Source organism: Mesocricetus auratus, unplaced genomic scaffold, assembly GCF_017639785.1.
Source record: "Mesocricetus auratus isolate SY011 unplaced genomic scaffold, BCM_Maur_2.0 Super-Scaffold_100010, whole genome shotgun sequence".
Lineage (NCBI taxonomy): Eukaryota > Metazoa > Chordata > Mammalia > Rodentia > Cricetidae > Mesocricetus > Mesocricetus auratus.
Window position 1 is genome coordinate 74734684 of NW_024429194.1, and position 20211 is coordinate 74754894.

Below are 20211 nucleotides of genomic sequence, written 5' to 3' on the forward strand. Positions count from 1 at the left end.
AACAATGATTTTTTTTTATTATTTTAGCCTTTGGAAAGTTGGTGTGTGGGGACAACAGACCTTGACCAGAGACCCACTTCCCCATCAGCCTGGGACCAGGCAGCTGTAAGACAATGTTTACTAAAAACATGTTTACTAAAAACAATACAATGCCTGGGGCAATAGGTTCCTGAACAGGGCTTGCCCACGGGAACGCCCTGACCTCGACCTTTTCCAAAGACTAACTGCCTCTTCTGACCCACCCAAATCAGTTCTGGTGTCAGAGCAGAACCAGCCAGGGGTAAGACAGGGAGCTTTTCTGGAGGGAAGCCTTTCTTGGGAAGTCTTCTTGAGCCTTTTTGGGGCCTGCTTAAAGTTTTCTTTACATCGTTGACTGGTCTCTGTGTCATCAATCCCGACACCCTCTGCACATTCTCGGATTCAGGCTGCGTATGGGGCGCAGCATTGGTGAATTGTAAGATGGACAAGACCATGACTTTTTGTCACAAAGGCAACATTACCCTGTAAATAAGCATCAGTGTGCAGGCTGTATCAGAGTCTTGTATACCTGAATTCCTGTTGACTGTATCCACTTTGTGTGACTAAGACTCAAATGGTCATTAGGTCCACAGAGAAGACATGTGCTCAGAGGCTCTTTTCTTTCATCTATCTATCTATCTATCTATCTATCTATCTATCTATCTATCTTATTAAGACAAAATCTCATTATGCAACCTTGGCTGGCTATATAGACAAAGGACTCAAGCTCACAGAGATGCACCTGCCTCTGCCCCCTGAGAATTGGGATCCAAGATTATGTCTGGGGAGAGAACATGTTTCATTTACTCCATCACATTGGCTTTGGTACCTGTCCCTTCCCAACATTAATCAGCTAGTTCCTTTTGCTCTTGTGAGTTGACTTTGTGTTAAGGTGTGCCTTCTTGAAGCAGACCCAATTGCTGATTGAACAAATGTCCACAGAGGATGAATGACAACTTGGTTATGCATTCTTCAATTTTCTTTGAACATTCTCAAGTCAAGTGTACAGCAATTCTGGACATTCTGACTCCTTTTAGAGTTGCATAGCTGTTGGGGCAACAGACAAACGTTCAGTGGCTGGAACTATATCCTGAACAAGTCTTAAACTTATTTGTCTTCTATTTCTGTCTGAGTTGAGTGCTATGGGCCAAGAAAGGGGATGGAAGCGGGCCTGATGCTGTGGGATGCTCCTCCACAAAGAGCCAGTTCCTGGGGGCACGTCCCTTCCTTCTGATCTCTTGTTGCTTGTGGGGTTTTCCCTTTCTTTCTGTTTTCCTCATCTTCCTGTGTCTTTTCCCCGTTGGCTCTTCTTACTCTTACTTACAATGTAAGTACTTCTAAAAGTAATGGATAATGACACCTTTATTAGAAATTGAAATTTCCTCTACTTTTGTGGAGCAATGAAATCAGAGAAATGACAGAAACTGCATGACTCAGTTAATATAATCCCCATGAGGTTTTCATCTGCTAACTTTGGTATTTCCTCTTTCAGAACTAACAGTGTCCAGTACCTAGGGGACACCCAGCTGGTAGTGTTTGTCAAATGATTGCTGTGATGAATAACTTCTCTTTGCTTTTAGCACATCACAAGGTCACACATTGCTTACCTGAGTGAGTTTTAACACATGCTTCTAATATATTTTTTAAATAAAAGCTCAGATGGAAAAGTTAAAGTTCATGCTGATATGTTTATTTTTAATGATTATAAGTCTGTGTGTGCTGGTCTAGCTATATAATTAGAAAGCTTTACTCTACATTACATGTGCCATCATTTGAAGATGACTTCAGTATCTACACTCAGTGTTGCGCTTAAACAATCAACAGTCACCATGTTAGTGTTCCTGAGGCTGAGGCAAGAGGGCTGCAAACCCACAGGCTTCAAACAACAGAGCTGCACTCTCTAGAATTGAAAGTTGCCAGCCTGTCAGCAAGTGCCACACTCCCTCCAAAGTCTCAAGTGAAAACTCCTACCTCTGCCTGAGTCTCCAGGCTTGCACAGCTCTGCCTTAGTCTCTGCCTGACTGTGTTTCTTCCAGTCTCTTCCCCTTGGACCAACACTTCATTGCTGACACTTATTAAGGAAGGCCTGAAACACCAGAAAACATAGTGTTTCAGGTCAGATTAAGAATTCTGAACTGATGTCATTCCTCCCAATTAGGGATAATCCCCGGGATAAATGTGAGCTCAATTAAAACCTTAAGATTTTCTACAGGCATTGTCAACATGAATCTAAATTCTGTGAGATAATGCAAAGATTTTAAAATGGCCAAACTCTCTGGAAAAGAGATCGTAGAACATTTCTATAGCTATAGTAGTCAAGACTCTCAGATCTGGATCTAAACGAAGACAACCAAGTCAACTGCACAAGACAATATTCAAAAGTGAACTTTTTAAAAAAATTAAAAACCTTTTTTATTTAAATTATAAACAAGCTTACTTCACATGTCAATCCCAGCTCCATCTCCCTCCCCTCCTCCCCCAGCACCCCTGCCAGCCCACCTAGGCCCCCACCTAATCCCCACTCTGCTCTGCAGGGAGGGTGAGACCCTCCATGGGGGATCTCCAGAGTCTGTCATTTCATCCGGGGCAGGGCCTAGGCCCTCCCACGTGTGTCCAGGTTGAGAGAGCATCCTTCAATGTGGGATGGGTACTCCAAGTTCATTTGTATGCCAGGGATAAATACTGATCTACTACTCAAGGCTTCATAGATAGCTTAGGCCTCCTCACTGACACCCACATTCAGGGGGTCTGGATCAGTTCCATGCTGGTCTCTCAGTCATCAGTCTGGGGTCCATGAGCTCCCCTTTGTTCAAGTCAGCTGTCTCTGCGGGTTTCACCAGCCCAGCCCTGGCCTCTTTGCTCATCACTCCTCCCTCTCTGCCATTGGGTTCCAGGAGTTCAGTTCAGTGCCAAAAGTGAACTTTTGACAAAGATTATAAAGACATTCCAAACAAGCAGCATTATTCTTCACAGTAATTGGTGCTGGAAAACTTTGATTCTGGTGTGTAAAAAAGTAGAAGTTTATTCTTTAAGAAAATTCTTTAAAAGAAATCATAGACTTAAATGTAAAGCCTAAGACTAAAATTGCAAGAAGAAAACAAAAATATATTTTTGCTGACAACAAATTAAGCCAAGATTTCTTATCACTGGCTTTAAACAACTGTTAAAAATAAAATTGGAAAACTCTCTTTGATAGACAAGAAAATGAAAATAGAGATTTTTCAAACTGAAAGAAAACACATTGTAAATCATTTATGGTGAAAGTCTTATATGCTAGATATAGAATCTTCAAAATTCAGAAATAATAAAACTGACACTCCAATATGGACGTCTCACCAAAGTACATAGACAGATGAGTAATTTCCTGGAAACACAGTCTTTACTCATTAAACCACAATGAAACTGTGTGATTTGTAAAAGACTAATGTTATGTGTTTTCAAGGCTAGAGAGCCACTTTAGGGATAAGAAATAGTAAAACTATTTTGTGAAAAGTACAGTAATTTCTTAAGAATTTAAGTATATTTTCCCATTTTTATCTGGCTATTCTGTTTCTATTTGTTCAAAGTAATGAAAGCTTACATCCACAAAAGTCATATATACTAGTGTCCATAGCAATTTCATATGTAGCAGCTCAACCGTAGGAACAAGCATGATGTCCTCCAAGGTGAATGGCTCACCAATTTGAGTCATGTCTCTATAAAAGTGGACATTTACTCCCCATTGGTGCACTCAGCATCATGGATAGAACTGGGAAGGATTTTACAGAGTGAAAGGAACCAGATTTAAAATGGAGCATGAGTGAAGTATGGATTTTAGACATGGATCAGGATAGTGCCAGTCTGCAATTCCACTGATAGAGAGTCTGGGAAACAGGAAAGAACCTAAAAGATATGCATAGCACCCAAGAGAAGAGGAAGGAGGCAAGATCCTCTGAACAGATGGGGAACACGGCGAGGGGGGGGAGTGGGAGCTGGGAAGAAGAGAGGGGGAGAAGAGGAAGAAAGAGTAGGTCATGGGGGAACAGGAAGGTTAAGTGTGGGGGGTAGAATAAGGGGAAGAGGGAATCATAGATTAGAAGACAGATCAAGCACCAGTGTGACCTCTAGTGATCTAAAGGGATGACACCAATTGGCAAGCTAAGCAATAGTGGAGAGACCACCTCGAATGCCTATTCCTGATAATGAACTTGATGTCTATAACCATCCGGGAGCCTTCATCCAGTGACTGATGGAAGCAGAGGCAAACACCCACAATTAAGCACTGAACTGAACCCATGGAACCCAGTGACAGAGAGAGAGGAGTGATGAGCAAATTGGCAAAGAATGGGCTGGCAAAACCAGCAGAGACAGCTGATCTGAACAGGGGAGTGCTCTTGGACCCCAGACCGACAGCGGAGAGGCCAGCATGGGACTGATCCGGACCCCCCGAAATGTGAGTGTCAGTGAGGAGTCCTGGGCAACCTAAGGGGCACTGAGCAGTGGATCAGTGTTTATCCCTGGAATACGAACAGACATCGTGTGTCCATAACACAAAGAAGGATGCTCTCTCAGCCTGGACTCTTAGGGGAGTGCCTGGGCCCTACCCTGAGTGAAATGACAGACTCTAGATATCCCCTATGTGGAAGGAATTGGCAATAGGGTGGGAGGATGGGGGGGGATGGTGGGGGGTGCGGAAGGAGGGGAGGGAAAGGGAACTGGGATTGACATGTAAAACAAGCTATTTAAAATTAAAATAAAAATTAAAAAAATAAAATGGAGCATGAGTATGTTGTGGCTTTCAAATAAAAAATGGAGTGTTGGTTTTAATATTGAGATGTGGGATTGATTACAAAAGAGACACAAGAAACTTTTTAAAAATTATTTTGATATGGTGACGACTTTCACAGGTAGACATTGACCAAAATCTATCACAGGACACACTTTAAGTACATGCATGTTAGTGCACATATAAATAGATGCATTAAAACACACATACATATGGACCTGATAAGGTGGGAAATTAGGAATTGGCCCGTGGGTTGAGGCTGAAGTTCTTACCTTTTATTTCTTCAGCGGGCACCTCCAAAATGAAATTCTAGTCAGCTTAAAAAACATCTAGACCTCTTTCACCAAACCAATTTCAGGCAGCAACAAAATAATTTGAGGGAAAGATTTAGTTATAAAGCGCACTTTAATTTGTGATGGGGAAACGGAAAGAAAACCAGAACATCTGGGCTTAAGGGGTGATTGAGGGGAAGGTGAGGCAACTAAGGAAAGAGAACAAGACTGGAGTGTGGCAAGCGCTTGGGGCAGGGAGGAGAGGTCTCCCACAACGACACGAATTCTTTAGGCACGTGGCTCCAAGTGGGTTAAAATGCCACAAGGGTGGCCCCGTTGTAAGCCCCTGAATCCCAGGTGAGCCCAGGAAGCTGGCACTGCCCGCTGGCACCAGCCACCCTCCTTTCCTAGGCGAGGCGTTCTGCTCTCCTTTGCCCCCTGGTGGCCATCACCAGCGTACCCGCAGTGACGCCTGGGGTCAGGTGTGTGCAGTAAAGTGTGTGTGTGTGGGGGGTGTCAGGCAAGCTGCTGCGGCGTCCGCGTCCTGCCCATCCCCAGTCCTGCCGCCCAGAACCTACTCGCCAAACGCCTGGGTCACCCGGGCTTCGCACCTGGCTTATACTGCCCTGCTTTCAGATCCCGAGGACCACACCTGGGGGGAAGAAGCTGGATTATAAGGTTACTACTCCCCAATCCCGGGCCTCAGGGCAGAACTCCCTTCATTTCGAAAAGGAGGGACTCAGCAAGGCGCTGACCTCCTTTAAGGGGACCCTCGCCCATAGGGTCCCAACCCTCAAGTTACAGGGGACAGCAGACACAGTCAAACCTCCTCCCTGATAGTGCAGTGATTGTCCCAAGAGCGTCCGCTCCGCCCCAGCTCGCTCCATGTAATGGCACGCCCATCTGCACACGCTGTCCAAGGCTGGAGGCCATTCCTTGTCCCACCACCCCATCAGTCCAGTAGCCCAAAGTAGGGAACCCATCAGCGGGGGACCGGCGCATGTGTCCGGGTCACAGGAGGCCGTTCCGTGGAGTGGCCTCTAGCCCACACCTCTGCCTTCCACCCTAGAGGAAACCGAGTGACTGGCAGGAGTGGAGGCAGCCACAGCCCCGGAGGGCACCGGTGTGCGGAGGCTACACCGCAGGCGCCACGGGTTCTCCCACTAGACGGCGCGGTGTCCGTCAGGGTCACCCTCTGTCTCTGCGCTCAACGCCCAGGTCCCGATCCCGGGGTGGCGGCAGACCCAGCCCACCCCCGCGGCTGCCCCGCAGCCCCGAGCACCACTTGGGAGACCATAGCGGCTTTGCCAGGACTAGCTTGCTCCCCGGATTCGCGACGAGGTCCGCCTCCTCCCTCCCCTTCCCGCGCCGCCTCCGCCTCCTTCCTCTGCCTCCACCCTCACCCGTTCCCGTCGGTGCGGAGCTGGGCTCCAAGCAGCGCTCAGCCCGCCTCAGCTTGGATGTGGGCTCGGGACAAGTGCTCCGCGCCACCGTTCGAGATGGACAGCCGCTACACCAGCGCAGCGGGCATCGGGGACTTGAACCAGCTGAGTGCGGCCATCCCGGCCACACGCGTGGAGGTGTCAGTGTCCTGCAGGTGAGGACGCGGCTCGTTTCTCTTCCTTTCGCCCGGGGCTTGGTGGCACTTGGCTAGCGCTCCCTGGACCACGAGGCTTGGCGCCGGTGAGAAGTTGCTCGATGAGTGGGGACACCCCAGTTGTGAGACTGACGCTACCCCCATCCCCTCCCCGTTCAAGTGACACAGAGTTGGGGGCTAGAGTGGTGGGTTTTGGGACTGAGTCTTTTTTTGTTTTCTTTCTGAGAAATGCAGTGAAAGTTGTCAGAGCTGTGACTCAGCTACAGGAACCCCAGCCGCCGCCCACTTTACAACCTAAAAAAACAAAAACAAAAAAACAAAAAGCCGAAATCAGGGCCAGAGGTTTCAGTGATGACGGGAACTGAAGGGTCAGCATTGCCAAAAGCGCGCGTGACTGCTGCGCACATTGGCCTGAGACTCCAGGCGCCCGGTGGGATCCGCTCCAGTTCGGCAGCTTCCTCCTCTCCACCCACTTCCTGGAACCATCCAACTTCCTCACCCTACACCCTTCCGGGATGTTTGCCCTAAGACTGTAGCGGTTCCAGGTTCAGTGTTCCTGGCAGAGGCTTACCTAAGAACTGAGAAGTCACGACTGATTTTCTGCAAGCCATTAGATAAACATGAGAATGCTTGCAAGTCTCATCTCCAGGATTGCCCGTTTCAGACCCCCTTTCCTGATGCTCAGTGGACCAGATCCTTTGTAAGTCAAGTAGAGAAGCTGTGCACTGCCCCACTTTTGGAGAATTAAGTGGTCGGCTATATTAAGGATTCTAGAGTTATTGTATACACCCAGGTACCCACTCCTCGTTCGAATACTTCCACCTTTCTCGGAGGAAAACTCCACACATACCCTGTGTTCGTAAATGCACTCAAATGTTCTCAACCTTTCTGTCTTAAGCGACTCTAATCAGCAAGGGTGATTTTTGTTGTAAATAAACCCTGAAGTTTAAATGCCTTCAGCCTCTAAAACAGTGGTTCTCAACCTTCCTAATGCTACAACCCTTTAATACAGTTCCTTAAGTTGTGGTGACCCTCGCAACCATAAAATTATTTCATTGCTACTTCATAACTGTAATTATGCTACTGTTGGGAATTGTAATGTAAATATTTGTGTTTTCCGATGGCCTTAGGTGACCCTTGTGAAAGGGTTGGCTGGACTCTCAATTGGGTCGCGACCCACAGGTTGAGAATCACTGCTCCAAAGCTAAAGTATCTTGAACATTTACATTTCAAGAGAGAGACAGAGACAGAGACAGAGACAGAGAACAGAGAGAGAGACAGAGAGAGAGACAGAGAGAGAGAGAGAGAGAGAGAGAGAGGAGAGAGAGAGAGAGAGAGAGAGAGAGAGAGAGAGAGAGAGAGAGAGAGAGAGAGAGAGAGAGAGAGAGAGAGAGAGAGAGAGAGAGAGAGAGAGAGAGAGAGAGAGAGAGAGAGAGAGAGAGAGAGAGAGAGAGAGAGGACAATTTGGCTAGTCTTGAGGATGACTGACCTCAGACTGTGAAAGTGATAATGGTGTTTGTGACAGCTGACACAACCCTTGGCTTATTAGGGTCACCCTCTTTTTAGTGTTCCACTGGACTCCTTTTAGTTAACAGCCACCTGGCAGACTCTTGTGGCAATTCCTAGGTGCTATTGTTCTCTCTGAAGATGGCTTTGGGATTTAGAAGGAGGTTTTTGCTACTTACCACAGTAACACAGTGGGTTGTCAGGAACTCTCCCAGATCAGCATTTTCTAGGGTTCCCTCATCTGTTCATCCTTCTGCAGGGTTGGGAGGGCACTAAGCAGACAGAACGTTGCACACCAATTGTGAGAGTCCTGCAGGTCCTCAGGGTGACATGGAACAGCACTCACCTGCTGGGCCAGCCATCCCCAGGCTTATTTGCTGTAGGCATAAGCTGAGGAAGGGCCCGCAGTGCATTGGCCACCCCAGTCTGTTTCAGTTTCCTGTTCCAGATCCTGGAGACTGTCTTCTCTATGGGATTACTCTTTAGCACTTAAAAAAAGTTTCAAATAAGAAAAAAAAATCTGAAAGAGAAGCAAGTACTTAGAGTTAAATATTTCTGTTTAGGCTGTTCAGGCCTCCTCTATTATTTGAGTTGTCCACAATCAGTCAATTGTTTACTTCTTGCTAAGTAATCAAATTAAGACAGGTTAATTTCCCTTGTGTGGTGTTGAGAACTCTGCCTTGCCACCTTGGGAGGTGTTATGATTTGAACTTCAGCATCAGTCCTGGGTGCAAATTCTGGCTTCGTGACTCAATTTAATTGCCTACGAATTAATTGGTTCTTATTTAGTTTGTCCAGGCGTGTTCGTATTTGATAATAAAGATAACTGTGACATTTTCTGTAGAGCATTATGAGGGTTTTATGGGTGGAACTCAAGCAAGGCTGGAACCTGGAGGCAGGAGCTGATGCAGAGGCCATGGAAGGATGCTGCTTACTGGCTTGCTCCCCATGACTTGCTCATCCTGCTTTCTTATAGAACCCAGGACCACCAGCCCAGGGACAGCACTTCTCACAATGGGCTGCCCACGCCCACGACTCACTAATTAAGAAAATGTCCTACAGGCCTGCCTACAGCTGGGTCTTATGGAGGCATTTTCTCAATTGAGGTTCTTTCCTCTCAGATAACTATATCTTGTACCAAGTTGACATAGACTAGCCAGTGCATGTAGAAAAACAGCACTTAGAGTTCTGCTAACAGGATTCTGTGACTCCTTTCTATTTGAACTTTAGTAAGCCAGGTAATGAAAACAGAGCTAGCTGTTCCCAGAGCACAGCTTTCCCAGGATACTTAGCAAGAAGATACAACTAAGCACCCCGCCCCCCAGCCTGGCTGTGGGTAAGCAGGGCAAGGACTTCCCTGGAGGCCTTGTCTGAGAGAGCTCTGATAGCTTCTGTTTCAAAATCAGCTTACAGTGGAACCCCTTTTGATAACCTATCTCTTCTGTCCCCCCTAATCAAAAGATCCCTTGCCACTTTGGGAAGGAGAGAAAGATAACAACACACACACACACACATATATACATATATATATATATATATATATCTTTCTATTGATCAAGTATCTGAGTGTCTTATGTATCTGAGTAGTACAGACAAGATGTCATCCCTGAAAACATGAAATGTGACTGGCAGATACACATTATAGAAGATGCTAACCTAGGATACAGCCTAGCAATAAGGCTTCTGCATCATCAGGGATAGGGCATCGTGGAGCTGAGGACTCAGCATGCATGACAGGAAGAAGGGGTGTGACTGATCAAGGCAGACACTGATGGTTGGAGATATGATAGCGTCAGTTTTAGTGGCTGGGAACTTGCTGTGTTAGTGAAGAAAACCATACTCTGGTCACCTAAAGGCGCAATTGCAATCTCTGGCTTGTCTTCTATTCATTGCCTTATTATTTGTGCATTCATTGTTTCTTTTTTTTGGTTTTTCGAGACAGGGTTTCTCTGTATTGCTTTGAAGGTTGTCCTGGAACTAGCTCTGTAGACCAGGCTGGCCTCAAACTCACAGAGATCCTCCTGCCTCTGCCTCCCGAGTGCTGGGATTAAAGGCGTGCGCCACCAACGCCCGGCTATCATTGTTTCTTTATTAAAATTAGTCTGTAGATTTTTAAAAACTTATGTTCCCCAATTAACTGAACTTTCCCATAACTGAAATGGCACAGCTTTAGCCAAGTTTCCAATTTTATTCTGAAAACACGTCAATGTAAACTGACGCTAAAGTTAATGGGAAAAAATAATTTACAGAAATGAATCACTTTCCCCAGAGCCTGTGTTTCCCTATTTTAGTATTTCAGTGATTTTTTTTGTCATCTTCTGTGATGGAGAGGTTTTTTAGCAGTCAGAACATGGAGTGCTTCTGGTCTCCCCAAGCTAGCTCTCAGGTGCTGAGCCGGTCAATCACTCCTGGAACGTGGAAGGAAGTTCAAATGTTTTTGAATGTGTGCGGCTTAGTAAGAATTCTAAACGCTGGGCCTGATGTAGTGTTCTTGTCTTGTCTGGCACGAATTCTCCCATGAGCTGTCTGAATGTAGTGCGACAAATAGGTGCTTACTGTCTGTCAAGACACCTGGCAAGTAAATATGGCAACCAAATCTGATCCAGAGATACAGCTCCAAAGTAAACTGGGTTAGCACCCTGGTCCAGGCCAGTGTGGACCTGCCATGTTGTTCTCTGACTTCAACCTCCCTGCCTTTATTCACTCCCTCTTCTTGATTAGATTTTTACCTGTTTTCAAGTCTTGGGTCAGATGTCATCTTCTCTCATGACCCCTTTCTTAAACTGGAGTTTACTTTACTCCTCAAACAGCTGGTACGCACCACTATCAGGCAGGTATATTGTAATTCCTGGGCACAATGAAGGGCCATTGTGACTCTTTCATGATGATGCAATGCTGAATGAAATCATCTGGTGCTTGAGAAGTGGAGACGGTTCCTGTTATAGATTCCTGGGTTCCCGAGCAGATCTACTGAGATGAAATGCCTGGGAATGTGATGTTGGACTCTACTTCTACAGGTTCACACAGTTATGATGCTGGTTATACACATGGTTATGTCCTGGTTATGTCACATGGTTATGATAGTGGTTATGTGCACAGTTATGATGCTGAATATGTACTGAAAACCTGGAGGTTTGATGATCTAATGACTCTGACTAAGCAGAGATTCTAGCATTTTGATTGCAACTGATTTTTTATGCTAGAATCTATCCAACATCTCTACAGACTTTGGGAAATGGAAGCACAATCAATTTAAGTCTTAGTGAGTATGCCTCTTAAATTAGAAAGTTCTGTTAGAGAATTTAAAGATTTTTGAGAGAATTTCAAAGTACATTACTTAAAAGATGATTGGTTCTCAAGTCAAGTCTTGGAGTTAAGTAAGGTCAATTTCTTTGCTTTATTTGGAGCATTTTGTTGTGGGCATGTCACTTGTGAAGTTTATTGCTTCCTTGTGGAGGGAATCCCTGCTCCTGAGCTTCTCATCTTTCTCTGACACTATTTCTGTGACCTTTGACAAATCCTTGTAGTAATGAATTGAAATGAAATAGAAGGAAATCTCACAATTGACATTTGCAAAATAGCTAAGTCACAATTTATGTCTCATAAAACAAAGAATAGTTTTAAGTAGACAATTCTATTGGTATTGTACAATGATATTAATATATTTTTAAATAATGTAATCTAACACATGTATGGAAACAATGAGATATAGTATTATTCGATGAAGCTATTTATCTTGAAGGGGTCTCTGGTTTCTACTTTAGTTTAGATAGAACTTTTTATTTTATGACCACTTTTATTTTATATGTGGCTAACTAATTGAGGCTGACCTGAAACTTCTGATCTTCCTGCCTCAGTTCTGAATGGTGGGATTATAAACATGAAACATCAGACCTGACCTGAATTTATTTTCAATAGCAGTGAAGAAGAGATGGTTGGGAAAAGTATAGTACTAACATATATTTATAAACTGTGATTTCTCCCTGTTCAGTACAACTTTGTTGATATAACACATATTGCTATCTAGATGGTCTTACCTAATTCTAGTGTCTGAGATTTTAAATTATTATTGTTGTTGTTGTTATTGGTGTATGAGGGGCATGAGTATTCCATGGCACATGTGTGGAAGTTAGAGGACACTTTGTGGATGTAGCTCTTCTTTTTCTACTGTGGGTTCTGTGGCAAGTGCTTTTACCTGCTAAGCTTTCCTAGCATCCCTGTCTTGAGAATTTTCTGGAAGAATCTTATGGTAGGTTATTTCTAGAATCAAGTTCTTGCTATTTCAAAGTCCTTATTTTACTCAACCTTCTCCCCCCAAAATGCTAAGTTGTGCTGTGGCTGATGTAGATTTTCCTCTCAACAGGAATCTAGCTGGTTTTGCGCATCTTCGAAATGAACAATGTTCTATATTAATAAATAGTCATGCTTTTCCCACAGTTTACTTCTGAATATGCCTGTAATATTTCTGGCAAATAGAGCTTCCCGTGGAGATGGCAAATAGATTCAATCTCATGTGCTAACCCTGCTCACTTGTTACTGAGTGCTGCCTGGGATTGTGTCAGGAAGGACTCAGAGGGGACCAACTATTTGTGGGAAATAGTTGTCTTTAGAAATGAAGTGAATCAATGCTATCTGGTGTGCATACTGTTACTTCTCTGTCTTCCGGTCCTTCACATGCTGTGTTTCATAAGCCTTACAAACAGTTTGGGTACATTATTTTTAATTAGCTTACCATGCATTGGGACCCCAGGGTCTGTTACCTCCTCTCTATTTCTACTTCTATCACTCTTACTCAGGACGAAGTCATTTGCTTTCTGCATTGGGCATGGTAGGGCAACATGTGGGTAGCTGAGCCTGGAGGATGACTAGTTTTGTTGAATGATGACCAGCCATCCCCTTCCTGTCTCCTTTGGATTTAAAGACTCCAGCTTCCTGAGTGCCTGGAAAATTTGCCCTGTGGCTGGCTGTAAAGGCTAACTTTACATATAGTTGTCTATGGTGTTTAGGTAGGTCCACAGAGGGTGGTGATCAATCGTGCCTTTCTTTGAGTTCTCATATTACTTTACATTTTATTGTTTGGATATTTCTCTATAGCCAATTTTAAAAGCACTTTTTTTACCATTGATTACTATAAAATCTGACTTTGTGCTTTGTGTGTAGACATTTTCAATACAGTAGATCTTTGCTGCTTGATGGATAGGTTGGAGAATTGAGCTTACATGCCTGTGATTTAATTACTCTTCTAATCTTAAAATGTTACTATAAACAGTAAAGATATGAATGAAAACAAACCCATTTTACCAGTATAATTTAATGAAAGAATAATTTTCATCCAGTTAACATAACATTTTACAGTAATTTTTATGTGAAGGTACAAAAACATAATTTTGGTTACATTGTCTCTAAGAACAACACAATTAGAAGTGGACACTATTTCCACATACTGACAGATGATTTGCTTATTTAATTGGGAATGAATGTTGAGCAAAAATAGACAATCAATAGAACTTGCAGGTGGGCTGGGCAGATGACTCCTTTGGTAAAATGCTAAATGCTGTGGTGTATCTATTGGGAAAGTTGACAGGAGAGTTCCTCAAGGACCCTGGCCTGGAGTCTACTGACTAAGAAAGCTTCAACTTCAGTGGTAGTCTCCATTTCAGAATGCAAGGTATAACATTCCTTAGGAATATTCCTGATGTGGACCTCTGACTTCTACACACACACACACACACACACACACACACACACACACACACACACACACTCACAGACACATATACATACACATGCACACATACTTTCACACACACACACACTCTGACACACACACAAATGAAATTGTATGTGTGATATCCTATTTAATGTATCTAAATAGGAAAACAAATGAACATGTGTTAATCTTTGGCTCAGGTTGGATTTTGTATTGAATATTTCTACTAATTTACTTGGTGAACCAATGAAGGGAGAGACTCATGGTGTTTCAAAGGTATATGGCTAGTCTCTTGAGGGAGAAATTGGTTAATGCACTTTCTTACAGACTTTGTTTAATCAATTTTTTGTTCATTCGATTTTAATTTTGTTCAATCAGTTTTTCAATATTTATTCAATCAATTTTAATTTTGTGCCACAAAAGTGCAAATAAAAGTTTTTGAAAAGTCAAAAGTCACAACAACATAAAGCCTCAGGAATAGAACCATAGAAGGAAACAGTTTCTAGACATGAACAAAAAGAACCAACCCGGTCTCTATGTAGGCTATTTATGATATTTATGTATGATATCTATGCTAAAATAAGCAGACTTCCTTGTGAATCCACTGTCTATAGTTTATGCCACTTCCTCTATTTGACTGGCTATGACACTTTGATGAGTCTATGAAACACCCCAAGTGCTTCTGACACAGAAGTGTCTGAATGCTCCATTGATTATATTTACCTCAAATTCTTGTTGTGCTTGATTGTATGAGATCTTTTCAAAGGCAAAGGCCTCATTAATCATTGTCACTATAAATTCAGGAACAACCAAAACTTCACATCACTTTTCTTCAATGAGGGCGGTGCATGGGTGTCTAGTTTTGTTCGTGAGGACATGCCCAGTGTCTCCTGTGCAGAGGGAATGCTGTGATTTTTAACCATGCAATTATTGTGTGCTTGTATCATTTACTTCTCATTTGGGGAAAATGTTCTAAACCTGCTGTTTTTAACAGAATTGCCAGCAGCATTTCCTCAGAGATTTTTCCAGGCCTAGGGCCCACTAGGAAATGCTAGTTTATGTCTTCATAGGGGACTAAGTCCTTTCCATTTTTTTTACATCCTCAGTGCATTAGTACAATTTCTGTCATTTGACATTTAAGCCCTCACCTCCTGCTACTTCTGCTTCCATAGCTACCGTTTAACATGGCTGACTACGATGCTGATTAGGTCCAGGCTAGTGTGACCACAGTACAAGTGTTACTGGAGTTTTAGGCATGAGTCTGGCTCTGGCAATCCTAACAAACCAGGCTCAGCTACCCACTCAACATGCCAGTTTAGAGAGATGAGCAATACTGTAAAGCTGAGAAAAGTGATGTGTTAAGCATGGCTGTATCAGTGAGGGAACACATGAAGACTCCAGTGACCACCCTCCCCCCCACACACGCACGCACGCACGCACGCACGCGCACACACACACACACACACACACACACACACACACACACACACACACACAGTCCTGCCCCAGATCTATCTTTGGGGTCCTGATGAGGTTGAGGATCAATACAAAGCATGAGATAGGCTTAACTAAGTAGTCCTCATCAAACTGTGGTCTGCCCATCATTGATTCATCTGAGCAGTGCGAAATCTTCTCCTGGGAGGTAGGAAAGGGTTGTGGAATATTATTTTAAGATACATCACATTTGTTTATGCTGTGGAACATTCGTTTAATGATGTGAAGATTGATTGCATTCTTTTATGTTGCATTTGTTCGACTCTGAAGCTGTGTTACTTTGCCTGTCTAAAACACATGATTAGTCTAATAAGAGCTGAATGGCCAATAGCAAGGCAAGAGAAAGGATGGGGGGTGGGGGGACAGGCAGGAAGAGAGAATAAATAGAAGGAGAAAAAGAGAGAGAAAAGGATCCAGGAACAAGAGAAGAGAGGAGGGAGAAAAAGAAGAGACGAATTACCCAGACACTGAAGGAAAGAAAGATGTACAGAAGTAAAGAGAGGTAAAAGCCCAGAGGCAAAAAGTAGACAGACTAATTTAAGTGAAGAAAAGCTGACTAGAAATCAGCCAATGTAGGCTGGGCATGCATAAGTAAGACAAAAAAATCTCCTGTGTGATTTATTTGGGAGCTGAGTGGTGGGTCTCCCAAAGAGTCAAAAGAGTAAAGTGGAGGTGGGGGTGGACAACTACAAGATACTTATACTATTACTCTTTTGTATAAAATTTCCCCCATGGAGGGCCTCACCCTCCCTGGGGGAATGAGGGGATAACGGGGGGGGGGGGTTTGGGGGAGGGCACGGGAGGAGGGGAGGGAATGGGAGAGGGACCTGGAACTGACTTGTGAAGCAACCTCATTTCTTATCTAAATTTAAACTGGAAAATAAAATATAAAAAAAATAAAATTCCTCAATTGCCACTGCATTGAGAACCTTAAATAGTTTGACTATTTGTTTGGGTTTTGGTTTCTTCATGTAGCATAGGTTGTTCTTTAATTCCCCGTGTAGCCCAGGATGACCTTGAAACCCTAGTTCTCCTGCCTTCACGTCTTAAGTGTTGGGTCTTGACCTAACTGTTGAGCTTCATGTCTTTGTCTTCACGTCTTCCACTCCCCTCCTCTGCACTGCCCTCATCAAAGTCCCCCTAGTTCCAAGCCACTTCAGATTAGCTCAATCAGGAGCAAACCAGGAGGAGTCCTACATGGTGTCCCTCCTGTTGGAGCGTGTTGACAGCTGACACATCCCTGTCGCTCTGAAGAATTTCTAGTAGAATTGATTGAACCTTTCATTCTCTAATTTATAACGAATTTGTTGTACATGTTCCACGTTTCCCTGGACTGCTTACAGATCTCTCCCCTTAACCAAATACAAATGACCCAGAGGCAGGAGCACAGGCAGCGTTTATATTTAGTCTCTCACACTGCATCCTTTCTTGGGCTCCCAATGACTTAGTGCTTATTGAAGAAACATATGAAGGACCATCAGATATCCATGAAATTATAAGTTCTCAACAAACATCAACTGAATCTTACCTACTATTGTACCCCCACCTATCTGATGTTTTGCAGAGAAAGTGATTAATGATTGGCTTCCTTCAGGTTGTTGAAGAAAGTTCATTTCATATGATTGGGAACCCTGAGTGGAAGACATAAGGCAAGAACTAACACAGTCCCAGCTGAGTTTTCAAAAAGTCAGTTATATAAAGACATAAAGACAAGATGACGGAGACTAGGCTGAGTAAAGGCCTTTGATGAGTTTATCCATTTATGTTTTAGGATTTGTAGAACTAAGTTCACACTAGGTTTATAGATGCTGGGACTGAGTTTATCTGCTTGTGAGTCCTTGTGATTCAGGGCTGCATTTCTGCACTGGTCACCCATCTCTCTCTGCTGCCTGGTCACATGTGCTAACACTCAGACTTTCCTTCTGTCTTCTGTTGAAACTCTCTTGGAGAGTATGCAAAGCTCAGATTGCCATGAAGTAAAATTTGAATTATTCATTGACTTAAACAGATTTCTGAAAATAGTTTAAAACCTGGAGGGAACCATGAATTTATTTGAAAGAGCAAGGAGAACTATCTGGGAGGGCTTTAAGGGAAGAAACGGAAGCCGGGAAATCATGCAATTCTGTTACAATCTCAAAAACTGAAAATGATGAAAGAAAAATAACAGCCGGCCAATAAAGCTTTGAATTTACCAGCTTTTTTTTAATTGGTAAAGGGTGTGTGCTTGCTGAGGAGACTTTAAGAAAATCTAAGGAAAATGACCCACATGTACAGGTTCCCCTTTGAAATGTGAAGACATTGAGCTTGCAACTGATTTCCCAACAGCGAATGGAGAAAGAAACAAAAAGTTGGGAAATACAGTCACATACTTAACACATATATTTAGAGTTCCTGGAAGGCAGACTCAGCTGAAGTGATGCTGGGGCAAGTAGTGTTTGCCTTCAATTTTCTCATATGTGCTGGTTTGTGGACCAGTCACAGTCATCAGCACATGCTGCTCGGAACAGACATGCGTCATGCATTGACTCCTAGAGAAGCAGTAATCTCCCAGACTACTAATATAACAAATTGTGTATAATACACATCAGCTCAAATATGGTGACTGCATTTAAAGTGAGCAGAAAGAGTGGTTAAGAAAAATGACGGTGTGAAATCTCTGTGTTGTAACATAATAAGGGAAACATGTGAGAAGCTGGACAGGCGTGGCTTTGATTACAGCTCATGTATTCAGCTTCCTGATCTCCGCTTCTGTTCGTAAATGGGGTAGAAAGTCTTTCTCACAGAGTCGCTACTGGATCTGTATGATGTAATATCAATAAAATGTTTTGAAAGCACCTGCTCCTTAGTGCAGAACTCATTCGTGCTATCACTCAACTGAGGTAGAAAAGTGACTCATGACACAAAGGTAGTGAAGACTCAAAGGTTGGCTACTTTTAGAAAAGTTCTACATAATCACTGTAAAAATATATGGAGAATCCAACTCAAATTGTGTTGCAAAGAATGGAACACCACACACACACACACACACACACACACACACACACACACACGCACACACACACACGTTGTGTTTTCATTCAAATTCATGTCCTGATGACTTAGATAAGATGAAGTCCAATTTTGTTGTTGTAATTCCACTCCTCTTAGCGGGTTTGTGGCCCTTTGCGTGAGGAGTCCTCAGCTGTGATCCTAGAAGCCCACTTCCAGAAAGGGAGGACTTGGGGACCCCTTTACCACTGCAGTTGTCATGTTTCCGTGGATGCTGCTGCCGAGTAGCAGTGATGTCCTGTTGCTGTGGAGTCTGACCCATGGCCTGTTGCCTGCTCTCAAAGTGTCTCCAGACATTGTCCAATGGTGCACAGCTCTTCATTTACCAGATCCCGAGCTTCTATGTGCTCCTTGGGGGTCTTCTTCAAGTCAGCAGTTTCCTTTGTCCAGATCTTTCCATCCATATATATTCACAGGTTTTAGCCCTGTACTCACATTGCTCGTTTCCAGGCTGCAGGTTGTATGGGTTGGGCTGGGACTTGTCTTGGAGCTTGGGTTTCCAGAACGAGCTTCACTCTGCAGGGGAGGGTTCCACTTAGGTTTCAATCATAGTCTAGCTAGGCAAGGGCCAATCATGACACCTCACAGAGAACCCATGGGCTTTCTTTTCATGTTTCCACGAAGCTTCTTGACCTTTTAAAATTTAACACGGGCACATGGGAATTGAGAGGGCAGTGTACAGAGCATGGGGACTCTACATCATGATGGCTGCCTCTTCTCGGTGCTTTTCTATTTTACAGGGCGCTGGGAGATGGTCTGGATGCTTTATGTTTACTCCCCAGAATACCCTGTATGGATCATTCCAGCACCATCCTGTTTTCTAACACATCACTTTTGTTTTCTAACAGAGGATGGGTGAGGCATAGAGGATTTAGGATGAACAGCCAGAAAATGCCCACGCTGGTGCCTCCCAAGTCTGTGACATCATTGAGAGTACTAGGCTGTTTCTTTGATGCTAAAATTGCACTTAAATCATTCATTAGTTTGATTGGAATCTCATCTCTTTAATCAGTCGCTTGGTGGTTATTTAGTGTCTACCAAGTGTTCTTAATTATAAGCAATAGTTATGATTATGTTGTAATAGACATTGTACATAATATATAGTTATATAATTGAGAAGGATGCCAATGTGTGCATATTTTGTTTTTAATTTCTCAGTTTGACAGTCTAGACTGTATTTCTAGTTTAGCTATAGGTTGAAATATCAAAAGGAATGCACTTTTGTTTTTTAACTGTGTAATGTAATGCCAATAAAAGGCTTTGCAAGCTCCGTCAACTTGGCACACAACTCAAATTTGTGTCACAGTTCCACTGAGGTGGAACCGGGTGGCTCACAATGTGAAGAGAGTGAAAAATTAAAAGATCTGCCATTTTAGAAATGGCATCCCATCTTCAACTCTGGGAGATACACCCTGGTACGTCTTCATCTTGTTTTGTAACAGTGTCAGTTTCCTCTCACTAGATCTCATTTTTCCCTGAAAATACACAAGCCTCCCTCTCCAGGATAATTTTTTTTTCTCTAATGCTAACAAGATTTCACCATGAAATTGTGTTGCCATGGCCACAAGAGTGAGTGCTCTCCCTCGCCACTTTATTTCATGTAACTTTCCCTTTCTGCTGTGGCTCAGGGCCTTGGTGCTTGCTGCATTCTCTGCCTACAACACGGTGCAGCCAGGCCTGGCTGTACTTGGCTCCTTCTCCTCAGTTCCCACTTCAAATGACTCCTTCTCAGATAGGCTTTCTCTGAACCACATCTGAGGGCACTTTCCCATACCCAAATTTCATATTTTCACCCTGCTCC

General features: G+C 43.6%; 1 protein-coding gene and 1 long non-coding RNA gene across 2 annotated transcripts in view; one reads left to right on the forward strand and one right to left on the reverse strand.

Moving 5' to 3' along the window:
- Positions 1-5765: 5765 nt before the first annotated feature.
- Cpne8 (copine 8) overlaps positions 5766-20211 on the forward strand; it is a 190495-nt gene continuing 176049 nt past the window's right edge. Inside the window, exon 1 of the mRNA XM_040753968.1 lies at positions 5766-6652. Coding sequence (XP_040609902.1) covers positions 6516-6652 — 137 coding nt within the window. The 5' untranslated portion in view covers positions 5766-6515. The remainder of the gene's footprint in view (positions 6653-20211) is intronic.
- On the reverse strand, positions 6646-11043 carry LOC121142910. Its single transcript, XR_005880052.1, has 3 exons — positions 10888-11043; positions 8338-8678; positions 6646-6946 (listed from the first exon to the last, which is right to left on the reverse strand). It is a non-coding gene; the product is annotated as an uncharacterized LOC121142910 (long non-coding RNA).